The 11762-nt window shown below is 57.7% G+C and overlaps 7 protein-coding genes across 7 annotated transcripts in view; 2 read left to right on the top strand and 5 right to left on the bottom strand.

The window, feature by feature from the left end:
• Nucleotides 1-166, bottom strand: part of SPRG_20755 (hypothetical protein) — a gene marked incomplete at both ends in the record, with an annotated part of 1473 nt that extends 1307 nt beyond the window's left edge. Inside the window, one exon of the mRNA XM_012348530.1 lies at nucleotides 137-166. Within this exon, the coding sequence (XP_012203920.1) occupies nucleotides 137-166 (30 nt within the window). The remainder of the gene's footprint in view (nucleotides 1-136) is intronic.
• Nucleotides 167-588: 422 nt separating this feature from the next.
• SPRG_09374 (hypothetical protein) lies at nucleotides 589-2771 on the bottom strand (the record flags this gene model as incomplete). Its single annotated transcript, XM_012348469.1, has 9 exons — nucleotides 589-797; nucleotides 849-914; nucleotides 960-1136; nucleotides 1198-1274; nucleotides 1324-1564; nucleotides 1616-1711; nucleotides 1763-1909; nucleotides 2009-2163; nucleotides 2210-2771. 9 exons carry the CDS (start codon nucleotides 2769-2771, stop codon nucleotides 672-674), a joined length of 1647 nt encoding a protein of 548 aa, XP_012203859.1. The 3' UTR covers nucleotides 589-671.
• A 360-nt stretch (nucleotides 2772-3131) lies between these two features.
• On the bottom strand, nucleotides 3132-3668 carry SPRG_09373 (hypothetical protein; the record flags this gene model as incomplete). Its single annotated transcript, XM_012348468.1, has 1 exon — nucleotides 3132-3668. One exon carries the CDS (start codon nucleotides 3666-3668, stop codon nucleotides 3132-3134), a length of 537 nt encoding a protein of 178 aa, XP_012203858.1.
• Nucleotides 3669-3988: 320 nt separating this feature from the next.
• SPRG_09372 (hypothetical protein) lies at nucleotides 3989-5029 on the bottom strand (the record flags this gene model as incomplete). The annotated part of the gene is made up of 4 exons (XM_012348467.1): nucleotides 3989-4324; nucleotides 4373-4556; nucleotides 4606-4833; nucleotides 4878-5029. 4 exons carry the CDS (start codon nucleotides 5027-5029, stop codon nucleotides 3989-3991), a joined length of 900 nt encoding a protein of 299 aa, XP_012203857.1.
• Nucleotides 5030-6023: 994 nt separating this feature from the next.
• SPRG_09371 (hypothetical protein) lies at nucleotides 6024-6769 on the top strand. Its single transcript, XM_012348466.1, has one exon. It carries the CDS (start codon nucleotides 6122-6124, stop codon nucleotides 6704-6706), a length of 585 nt encoding a protein of 194 aa, XP_012203856.1. The 5' UTR covers nucleotides 6024-6121; the 3' UTR covers nucleotides 6707-6769.
• Nucleotides 6770-7123: 354 nt separating this feature from the next.
• On the top strand, nucleotides 7124-8717 carry SPRG_09370 (hypothetical protein; the record flags this gene model as incomplete). Its single annotated transcript, XM_012348465.1, has 6 exons — nucleotides 7124-7269; nucleotides 7314-7549; nucleotides 7595-7951; nucleotides 8003-8175; nucleotides 8219-8461; nucleotides 8517-8717. 6 exons carry the CDS (start codon nucleotides 7124-7126, stop codon nucleotides 8715-8717), a joined length of 1356 nt encoding a protein of 451 aa, XP_012203855.1.
• Nucleotides 8718-9332: 615 nt separating this feature from the next.
• Nucleotides 9333-10446, bottom strand: SPRG_09369 (hypothetical protein). The gene is made up of 3 exons (XM_012348464.1): nucleotides 9857-10446; nucleotides 9630-9788; nucleotides 9333-9568 (listed from the first exon to the last, which is right to left on the bottom strand). Exons 1-3 carry the CDS (start codon nucleotides 10436-10438, stop codon nucleotides 9374-9376), a joined length of 936 nt encoding a protein of 311 aa, XP_012203854.1. The 5' UTR covers nucleotides 10439-10446; the 3' UTR covers nucleotides 9333-9373.
• Nucleotides 10447-11762: the final 1316 nt, after the last annotated feature.

Raw genomic sequence — 11762 nt, 5'->3', positions numbered from 1 at the left:
CCTCGGCGGACAAGGCGCATTGGTGGCAAATCTTTTTTGTCATTTCGCTGGCCAATCCGCGTCGAGACGTTGACGAACGCGCAATCCTGTCACTCCGCGTGAACCTCTCGCAAGTGTCTCATGGTCCGTTGGCCACGTTGCTGGCCACGTTGCTGGTCGGCTTCATGGCCGGGTGGATGCCAACGTCGGCAGTAGGCATGCAGGTGCGCCACGGGATCGATGGCAGCGTCGGTAGCTCAGGATACGGTGCGAGAAAACGGCGGTTTTTGCGTAGATTCTGTAATATCCACTGCCTGCAAGACGAATGCCATGGATGGAATAAGAAATGAGAGTGGCGGTGCTACGAGCCGACAGATCAAGGCAATGTCGCACAATGTGCGGCGTGGACACGACGACCTGTAGCTTTTTGGGCCCAAGGCCCACGTCACATGAGCGACTCGTGGGAATTGCCACTTGGGTCCATCGCAAAGGGCGACGTTGTGGCGACAGCGTCTCGTACAACGTCCGAGCTGCGTCATCTGGTCATCCGCGCATACACTGTACGACGTTCCACTGTACGGTATGACAAAGGCGATGCAAACAAGACTCTGGCTGCAAAAAACACAGTCTTCTTCTCGGTACACGGTCTCGACAACGACACGAGCAAGGGAAGGGCATTGGACGTGGCTGCATTACCACTCGGAGCGGAGGTAGTCCTTGAAGAACTGACCGGCGGGAAACGTCGGCGGCGCCACTTGAAAGCCGCCAAAGATCGGGTCCAGAATGCGCGCGGCCGCGTCAATTTCATCCAGCGGTGTCTATACCGCCGCCTGAGTGGCCCGTCCCGTTTGAAAAGACGACTCAAATACCTGAAAGTTGTGCTCCTTGGCGATCGCTTGGGCCTTCTCGCGCGGGTTCTCGTCGTTGATCCAGCCCTACAATACTGTCATTGTAGCGACGGAATGCATGTCGACGCGTACCGTGTCGACCGAGTTCATGTAGATGCCGCGCGCCGCGAGGTCGTCGGCGCAGGTGCGCGTCATCATGTTGACGGCGGCCTTGGCCATGTTGGTGTGCGGGTGGTGCGGCGTCTTGTAGCGGTAAAACTTGCCTTCCATCGCCGACACGTTGATGATAAACTTGTGCGCGTTCGGGCTCTACTCCCATAAATGGATTCATTTCGACAATATTGAAAGGTGTACAATATTGTCGTACTACCTCGGCAAAGAGCTGGATCGCGCGCTTGTTGAGGATGAACGGCGCGAGCGTGTTGATTGCAAACACTTCGGCCAGCTCTACTCGATAGTACGATGAGAAGACAGGATCGAGTAGTTTAGCGCGTACCTGGCGACTCGACGTGGTCGATCTTGAGCTTCCACGAGTTGGTGCTGCGCAAGTCGACCTGCTGCGCGTTCGTATCGAGCTGCGAGACGGGGAACAGCGTCGCCTTCTCGTCGCTCGGCAGCGCGTCTTCCGAGTGCACTTGGAGCTGCGACATTTCCGCCGACTTGGACGTCGACGCAAGCCCCGTCGTCGTCGAGAGCGAGGACGGCTCGGATGTCCCGAGCATGAGCGGCCCCGACGCCTACGTATAAAGTGCGGTGCGCAAAATACTGTTTTTTCTACGGTGTAATACCTGGACCGTGTGCTGAAACTTGGCGTTTTCCTTGAGGATGCCTTGGATTGCAATCGGCTTTTCATCGAGGCGCGTCCGTTCGTTTTCGAGCAAATGCTAGTACAATGCCCATGCCAAACTATCGCATCGGTCAAGGCAAACTCGTACTTGGTAGTAGGCGGTCGGGCGGCGAATGGTCTGCGTCGCATTGTTGATGACAATATCGAGCCAGCCAAAGAGCTGACCAATGTTGGTCATGAACGCTTCGACGCCGGCCAGGTCGCGCAAATCCATGCCGTACACATGCAGTCGGTCCTACGTAGTTTCATTTAGGATGCATCATTTTAGGGATTTTCGGGATTTTCGGGATTTTTGTTGATTTTTGTTCATTTTCTCAAACTTCGTCGTCCATACCTTCCACGCCTCGTAGTCGGGCTCCTTGGCGTACCGAATGGCCGCATCGTGCGGGAAGCGCGAGGTCGCCACGACGACGGCGTTCGCACGCAGCAGCTTGAGCGCCGTGTGGTAGCCAATCTTGACACGCGCGCCCGTGACCAGCGCCTTGTAGCCTGCACGTACATGAGGCGAAGGACAAGAACGAACGCTGCACGGTACCCGTAAGGTCGGCGGATTGAAGCCGCTTCTCAAAGTTGAGCGTTGCGCACGCGGGGCAGAGCTGGTCATAAAAGTGATGCAGCGTATCGAAGCGTTTCTTACAGACGTAGCACGACCGGAAGCCATGGAGCTGCGGCGTGTCCTCACCGGCCATGGGCTCGTCCGGCGTATCCTCGGTCGCTTCGTTTGTCAGCAGCGGCACGGCGCCGTCCGGGATTTGCGGAAAGGCCGGGTTGGCGGCCGTGAGGCTGTCGAGCGCATCGAGGCGCTGCTTGCGGAGCTTCGTGTTGTTGATAAACTGCCGGTCGAGGGCGGCAGCTTGGGCCACCTTGCGCTTCCGCTCCTGCTTCTTGAGCCGCTTCTGGTCGTGCGTCTGCACATCGTTGCCGTGGAAGACACGGCTGCGGATGTCCTCGCAGAGCGGCAGCACAGCCTTGCGCAGCGCCTTGAACTGCGGCAGCTTGAAGGACTCGAGGTCGTCGCGGAAGGTCTCGAGCACGCGGATGCATGTCGCCAGCTCGGCCGGGTCAATGGCCGGCGCGGTCGGTGGTGCGTCCGCCATGATTCAAAGCTGCACAAGCGATTGGTCCAGCCGCTGGCGTGGCCTGTGATTGGTCCGTTGGTTCATGGTGCCGACTAATTACACGCCACTCAAGAAGGACGCTGGCCCATACCGACCATTGTATCGCAGCACACATGCAGTGCTTTGCATCCCGGGCAGAAATGCATGGCCGCGCAAGCCATATTTCAACTCTCTATGTGGGTTGTATGCATCGTTGTTACGGCGCACGGCGCCAACATCAGCTAAAATGGCGTGTTTCTAGTCGGTGCTCGCACCAGCATGGACAACAGTGTTGGACGTGGTCATGGCAGGTTGCAGCTTGTGCTTGTACAGCGTGCGATCGCTTAAGAGGACGCTACCCTAGTTAATGTTTTGGCTCTGCTGGGCGAGCTTGAGCTGATCGGCCGACTGGGACACGCTGTTCTTGTTGAGGTGGTTTTGGTCCGACGCCGCCGCTTCCTTGACGCGGTTGTGGCTCTTCTTGAAGATGATGAGCTTTTCGTAAAAAATATCGCTTTGGTCGGCTTTCTTCTCGGCCGACGTGCCCGCGTTGGCCTTGTTGAGCGAGCTGGCCTCGTTCCGAGCCGACGAGCTGGCGACGGCACCGGCATTCGCGTTGGCGCCCCCAAACGGAGAGAGGTTGCCGCCATAGCCGTAGCCGCCGAGGCCGTAGCCGCCCCCGCCGTAGCCCCCGCCACCGTAGCCTTCTTGGTGCTGCGGCGCCCGCGTCGATGGGTCATCTGCGTCCGACGTGTCTTCGTGCAGGTGGCGCAAGGCTCGGAAGATGTGCTGGCGCTCCGGTGACGTCGGCCAGTGCTTGATCGACTGCACGACCCACGGCGCAGCGTCGGCGAGAGCGAGGGCAGTAAGAAGGACACACCAATACGTGCGAATCATAATATCGACCGATGCGAAAGGAGCAAGCTGCAGAGTGAGGTCGACGATGGCGCTCGTGTTGGCAGTCCAGCGAAAGGCGCTCGTTTTATCGCATCGGCCTTTCTATACCGTGAGACTCGTGTTGTCGGTCTCCAAGCAGTGACCATTCTATTTTGCTACAAGACCCTGCAGCACCTTCTGGATGGGTTTGGACGTTGATGTCGTTGATGTCGATGGTGACAATTGAGCCGACCGACAGGCCCCGTAAAGTTTGTATCAACTCGAAAGGCGATCCATCGACGCAACGATTGGACGGCACCGAGAACGAACGGTATTTAGGATTAGGTCGACTGGCGGTCCAGCCACAGGACCAAGAGTCGGTGCTGCTCTTTTTGAAGTCGGACGGCTTCCGCGGTCGCTGACCGCAAGCTGTGGACCGAGATGGCAAACTGCAGCATGACCGCGATGAAGACACCGAGACAAACGAGGTTGGCCCACCGCATGTACTGCAACGTCAATTCGGGCGTCCACCCGTGCGGCTTGTCGAGCTCGGTGGTCTCGGCCATTGATGTTGCGGATGCGCCTGCAACCGGGTGGAGTTTGGCGTGCGCTTCGAGGGCCTTCTTGACCCAAAACTGCATGATCTGCGCCGACTCGGTCTTGGCAAATCCTTCAATCTACCAAGGACGACACGTATCCACACCTGCTTCAACGCCTGCACTGACCTGGCCTTTGAGCCACGTTGTTTTCGACCAATTGAGGCGCATGCCACTCTCGACATGGCACTCGGTGGGACTGCGGTAGGTGAAGACCCAGCGCGCTTCCGCGCGAAAGTAGTCGCAGTACGGCGCGTCCGAGACCGTCGACGTGGTGCTCACGACGAGCTGCTTGTCTTCTTCGTACACATAGCTAGTACACACTCGTATTGCTTTTGCCACGACGACGACGACGAGCGTACCGATGCACTTGCGTGGTCGGGATCGAGCTCGGCCCGATGAAATTCTTCTTGTTGTGCGTAAAGCGCACCGTACGCTCGGCCATGAACGTCTCGGGCCGGGCGAACGCTGCGTACGTCACGGGCGACGTCGACCAGGCGCTGACGTCGATGTTGGTCTCGCGTACAAACGTGAGGCAGTCGATCGTGAACTGCGGGTCGCGCCACAGCGTCTCAAAGACAAAGCGCAAGCTACAGCGCCATGGAGCGGCGACGTCGCTTCGCATGGAAGGTACCTGATCGGCAGCGCCTGCGCCAGCACAATGTCGTACTCGTCATGGAGCGGCTTGGGCCCGGGCGCCGACGCGGTGCGCACGAAGGGCGCCGAGGCGGCGTCGGCGACCGCTGTCATTGGCACCGAGTACGTGCGCGGAAGGGACTTGGCCATGACGAGCTTCGTCGCCGGACGCAATGGAGTTGGTATCTGGAAAACGTGGCAGCTCCAACGGCCGTAACGGACAACAGATATTAGATAACGCGACCGTGCTCGATTCATGTTATCTAAGCGACGGGCCAGCAAGACGCAAGGATGGCTTTTTCCAAGCTGCAACGTCCATGGGGCGGCTAACGACAAGCTGAAAACGAGAGCACTCGAGTCGTCTAGTCGATCTAGTGAGCTGGATCTCTGCTCGCGGTCGGTCGACGGGCAGTAGCACCTTGGAGCTATCAACCGGAACACGTTGCGGTCATTACGCGCCGTGGGTGACCTTGGACGGAGCACCTACTACATGTTGTGGACCTCATATTAGAATACCTCGCATGCAGCGGTCGTCTTGAGCGAGCTGGTTGAATGCAACAGGCGCGAACGAGGCGGCTTCCGCGATCGCAGCAGTTGCTTGGTCGTCGAGATACGTGGCATCCTGAGACGTCAATCGAACGCGAGAACGGTCGGCGCGACGTTCGAAGCGCTGCCTGGATCTGTGCTACCAGGTGGCGCCACTGGCACACGTCACGCTGGCAATCAAGAATTGCCTTCTTCAGTACACACCGCTTTTTTCTCTAAATCGACGCCTCGCGATGTCGTCGAGCCCTCGTGCATATTTATTCTCTTGGGTCACACAAGGACACTTTAAAAACCTACGCACTCAGAGAAGCGCGAGAGATCGTCGAATGACGCGGTACATGGTCCGGCGCAGGGTCTATCACGGCGTTGTCTATGCAGATACCCTTTGAGCAATCTTGAGGATCCTTTGAGCAATGATGAGATTCGCTGGCGTTTTTCTTGAAGATGCAGTTTGCTGATTGATTTTTAACCAATCCACTGCGCCCATTGCCGGATGCAGCACCGTTATTGGCTGTTTTTCATCGAATGGGAAGCCACACTCCACCATCAGCGTGTCACACTTGGGTGTAACATACTTTTTAAGGCAATGCAATTACAGCCTCGATAGGGCCAGACCGCGGGTAGAAGCGCAGCTCGGACGCCTCGGCGTAGCAGGCGCCAGTCTCTCATTTCCACCGGCCCTCGCACCTCACCATCATGAACCGCATGGACAGCCTTCGATCGATGGCCACGAGCGCCGGCTCCATGGCGCGCACGACCGCGTCGACCGCGGGCTCGCTCGCGTCGTCGGCGATGCTCGGCGCCAAGGTTGCAGCGCCCGTCATCAAGGAGAAGGGCAAGTACGTGTGCACGCAGGCCGGCGTCGCCGCCTCCATGGGCAAGTCGACGCTTGAGAGCAAGCTCAAGAAAGTTCAAAAGTCGTCAACGTACCAGAACCTGCGCCAGCGCCTCCCGACGTGGACACCAGGCACAAAGGCCGGTGACGACGCCAGCGCGCAGAACTTTGCTTCGACGGAAAAAGAGTACTTCAAGATGGACCCATCTGCCGCCAAGCAGCAGATGCGCCGGTCCAAGTCCGAGCGCCGCACGCCGTCCAAGGAGTCGGCCAAGCCGCGATCGCTGGCGCGCACGACGACAACCGTGGCCGAGGCCGCGCCCGTGGCTGCACCGGCCCCCGAGCCCAAGCCGGCCAAGACGTCGAGTCTGGTGAGCGAGCGCATGAAGGCGTTCGAGGTCAAGCCCATCTCAGTGCGGAAAACAAGCACCGAAATCGCCTTCTAGACGCCTCGCTGCTCTGCGTTTGTATCTGTCACCTATTTACACGACCCTTCTTCTCTTCCTATATTCCGTTGGGTTGTGCATGTCATTCCCGTCAACACAGGCGACTCTTAACAAGAGGTGTTGCTATGGGTCGTCAGCAGAGCCTGGATAAGGGCACGTGTTGCCTCGTCGGATCATGCCGTGACGCATTCATGGCTCCTACGGCCCCGCCGCAAGCAGCAGACAGGCGTGCACGCGTAGAGGCAGTGGCCGGGACGAGAACGCTACTTCTATCTAGCGCCATAGCTTCGCGAGTCATCCCCTTGCTGACTTGTAGTACCGCGTGTCAAAACCTCTGACGTGGCAGCACGGCGTGCGTGTACGGCGTGGTCTATTTTTAGACCAACGTTCTGGCGTCCGTCGATCGAACATTGCAAGATGCCATCGGCCACAACGATCACGCTGCATATCGTGCTGCCCAAGGGCGGCCGCGAAGAGCTTCTTCTTGTTGCCCAAGACGAGTCAGTCCGCGTCCTCAAGCAGCTCGTCATGGCGCGGACCGGCCTCGCCCCCGACGAGCAAACGTACACGCGTCGTCTCAATTTTGAGATTGAGATTCGTGTTGTAGGCTGTACTTCAAGGGCATGTTACTCGACGACGACGCGGTTCTTTCCTTTTACGACATTGCGGACGGCTACACGCTGCGCCTTGGCCGAACGCGCGGCCGGTCGCACCTCGTGCCGACACTCCATGCGCGGAAGGCAACCACACCGGTGGCGCTTCGAGGGCTCAAAAGCTGGCGTGCTGTCGTACGCAGTGTCCAGTGGATCGTCTGTCTCTGGCGGGCGTCGGCCCGTCGCCGCGGTACGACCGTTTGGGCTCGTGTTGTTGGTTTGTTCACGGGAGTAGGCACGGACCGGACGCTTCCGATGCGTCTACCGATCGAGCACGGGTTTGCCTATGATGTGTCGCCAACGTCGCAGGCCTCGTTGACAGCCGCCGCGCACCAAGCACTCCTTTCCGCCCCTAATGTGCGGGATGCCAACGACGCATCGGCCTTGACGCAATGGCTGCTCTCGCTCAGTAAATGCACGTCGTACTTGATTGCCGAGTGCATTGCATCCCACGGTATGAACGAACGATGGCTCTCGCAGCTGCACCCATCGATAGACGTGACACCGTCGATGGAGCTGCGGGCGTGCGCTGCCGGTGATTGTGTGTTCAAGCAAGGTGACGTTGGTGACTGCATGTACATCGTCCTTCACGGTAGAAGCACTCGCGTTCAACCAATCCACGACCTACTACGACGCGTTTTAGGCTCGATCACAATGGCCATGCACGGCTTTGGCTGCATTGGTCACTTTGGGCCGGGCACTGTGTTTGGGGACGGTGCGACGCCGGGTGTCGCTGTCGACGGCCAAATGCATCGGACGGCCACGGCCCTCATCGACTACGATGCAATCGTCACGCATCTCGTCGTGCTTCGTCCGGTGCGACGACATGTATGTACGACGCTAATTGTACGATGCCAAGGCGCCGGCTGTCGCGGTGCTACGCCATCAGCTGCACAACATGCTGCGCGTCAAGCTCAACTATCTGCACAATATTTCGTATTTTCGGGACTTTTCCCGCGCGAGCATGGTGCGGCTCGCCTACAGCTGCACGTACACGGCGTTCACGGCCAAGACGCTGCTCGTGGCCCAAGGTGACCGGATCACCGCCCTCTTCCTCCTCGTTGCGGGAACCCTGACCACGATGACGCACCTGCCCAATGCGGTGCGGCGTTTGTATCTTTTGTGGATTGGAAGCTTATATAGCGGCAACATGCTAGGCGACCAAAGTGCTTGATATGCTCGAAGCGCCGCAGCTGTGTGGCGAAGAGCACTGCGCGGGCAAAACCCGGTCCAGCGTCACCGTGCTGGCGATGCCCGGCGCCGTTGTCCTCGCGGTGCCACTGCCCCTTGTGGACATGATGGCCGTGTACCATCCCTCGGCGGTGCGTGAAGAAAAAATACGATCCCTAATACCCTAGCCCGCATCTCGAAGATTGGGTTGCATATGGGTGGTGTAGGTGCGCGAGTTCATGGACATGGCCTCGCGTCGGCAAGCCAAGAACCATAAACGACTGGAGAGTCTATTGTCGCCAGCGACATTGCCCTTTCAGGTAGTATCTTTCGATGCGACGCGTAGTATGCATGCACATAGTGTGGACAGCGCTCGGAAACGCCAACGCCGGGACCGCTAACCAAGCTACCGCGAGGCCACGTTCGCGTCCGCCGTGTGCTCGTGAACGGTCGGTTCCAGGACCAGGCCATGGACCCGGCACAGGAACGCCTTCTCACGCCCTTGTCCGACGGGATCAGTGGTCGCCTACACGTACGACGCAGCATGTCAGTGCACTGGATGTAAACACTGTTTTTCGCACGTAGCAATGCGCACCGACCGACGTCGCGCGCCCCTATGCTGGACTGCGCCCTAGTCCACGCATGCGCCGCCTTCAGACACTGCACCACTTTCAAGGTTCGTGGACGTCTTACTGTCTACAGGTCACAAGACATATTGACCATAGACGTCCAGTTTCGCGACAACCGAGAAGCCAAGAAGCGCAGCGAGACGGCCTTTCCGTCGACGCACAAGACACTCTCAATGCCGTTTTTAACACCATAAGAGGGACATTGGACTGTGGTTTTACGGCACAGCACTCTGCCATGTCAAGGTCGCGACGACGACCGTGATGTTGTCGGTGCTTCGCCGATGTGCTTTGGCGAGCTGGACGAGCTCGTGGCTGGCCGTGGTCGCCGATGTCAGGTCTCGAACATGTGCGTGCACGAGCTTATTGGCCACCACGGCCCACAGCCCATCCGAGGCCAGCACCACCATCGTCTAGTCGTCCATTGGCAATGTTAAACTATCTTTTTGGACAATTGAAAGATAAAAAACATACGTGGGCAGGGTGGAGCTCGACGACCGTGCACTCGGCGATCGCGCGGACGACGCCAACTTGCTTGCAGTCGAGGTCTCCAATCACTTGCGTGCACACCACGCCTCCAGGGTACACGCGCAGCGGTCGCCCCACGATTCGAGCTTGCCACGCGTCGTAGATCTACGAGACCATTTCCAAGTCGTTTGGATATTTTTGCCTAGATCGAGGATAACGAGACGGTAGAGTACCTCTCGGCACCACCGACGCCAGAGGGGCAGCTCCGATGTTGGCGGGCGATATGTATTTCGAAAGGCCACAAACCCGCCGTTGTCGTAGACAAGCGGCTGCTGGTCGACGCGCGACGCAGTTTGGTCGCGCGAGAGCAGCTCCCAATGATGTCGACTTATCAAGACGGCGCGCGAGTCGCCGAGGTTGGCGCAAATGAGCGTCGGCGAAGCATTCCCGTGATACTGCTCGAGCACGACCACAATCGCGGTCGAGCCATCGATCGCACCGCCGTGACGCCGCGCAAGCTCGAGAAACGCCGCGTCGAGACGCCGCAGTGTCGAGGCGAGTGCGTCCGACGTGCTCTGACCGTACTGCGGGTCTTGCACCAAGTACGAAACAAGGTGTGTCTTGAGGAAGGTCGCGGCGCGGACGCCACCGTGGCCGTCAAAGACCGCGAAGAGCGACCGACGGCAGGCATTGTCGTGGGGGGTACGTAGCGGCAGGTCGAGTACAACGCAAAACTCGTCTTCGTTTTCCCTGCGTGTATTGCCAACGTCCGTGGTAGCGTCGGCATGCACCGCCGACAACGCAGCTGCCACCATGATGGCGTATTTTTAGTCTCTAAAGGATGAGTACTGCGTGCTTACAATGTTTTGTATCGAGTCATTTGGATAGGTTGCTTGCCACAGCGCCGACTTGTCGAGTCGGTCCACTTGGCCGGTTGTCTGTTTTGGCTCATTTGGAGGCAAACAGCTCGGTCCCATTGAGCAGCACGCTTGTGGAAAGATCGACACGCATGTTCTTTTCCTCAATCAAGACCGAACTACTTGGGGGCAACAACCGTGTTGGTGTCCGCCATGCCGGTGGTGGCGGGTTCGTTGCTTGACTGACACTACCAATTTGGAAATGGCTTGAGCACGTTTGCTCTGCGCCTGGATCTTGGATCTTGGATCGTGTGCGATCTTGGAACCAGTCTTCTGGATCGCTCGGGCCTTGCCTCTTCTTGGAAACGGCCCGATGGGCGATCGCATCGAAATGCATCCGACGAACAAGAGGATAACTCCCACGCATTCAGGTGTAGCACGACGTATGCGAAGTCTTTGATTTGGTTTTTGCTAATTTGATTTCAACGCGAACACGTTTGATTGATTGATTGATTGTCAAGTCTTGCACTTGGATGACCAAGGGATCACTCGATACAATTCGTCGTTTCGTCGTGTACAGTTAGGACGAATTGCCCATTAACCGACCATGTTATAAGCAAGCCCCTACACTTGAGGAATCGAGCGCTACACCACAGTACAATTATACTACCACGGAAAGAAGGATCCGTCGAATGAAGGATCTCATGAACGGTCGGCCGTGCCAATTTATAAAATGTTGGAAGTTTGTTGCCTTCGTTCAATCCATACAATATCTTGATTCCCTCGACATGACTATAATATCAAAGGATATGCACTCTGGCAGTGCCTACATTTCACCGCAGTAGACATTTCGGATGCAGTGCCGTAGTCGATTCAAGACAATATTATGTTTCAAAAGTATTGACAGCCAAAATCTCGACTGCTCACAAAGATTTATTTTTCAACCCGCGCCTGGTCGAGCATGCCGAGAAGAAGGCGTCGGCCAGCACGACGACAGCGCCAAAAGGTCGACACCTCGTCCTCTTTGGCTAGACTGCGCCACTATAACCGTGTTATTAGGTACCGCTCGAGCAAGCGCTCCAACCAAGCCCGCCGCCACCGAGTCGTCGGAAGGCGCCCCTGAACCGGCGCCACCAAGTACCAAAACCAAGCGTCGAAGCAGACGTGGCCGTCCGAAGCGCAAGGCATCGGTCGACACGCCAGAGAATTCTAGTCCATCGACATCGATCAAGTATAATGGCGATACCAGTCATCAAGGTCTGAGCCATCTACTGTAGGAAGC

Source organism: Saprolegnia parasitica (assembly GCF_000151545.1).
Source record: "Saprolegnia parasitica CBS 223.65 unplaced genomic scaffold supercont2.44, whole genome shotgun sequence".
Classification (NCBI taxonomy): domain Eukaryota; phylum Oomycota; class Saprolegniomycetes; order Saprolegniales; family Saprolegniaceae; genus Saprolegnia; species Saprolegnia parasitica.
This window is presented reverse-complemented; position numbering and strand designations above follow the sequence as displayed.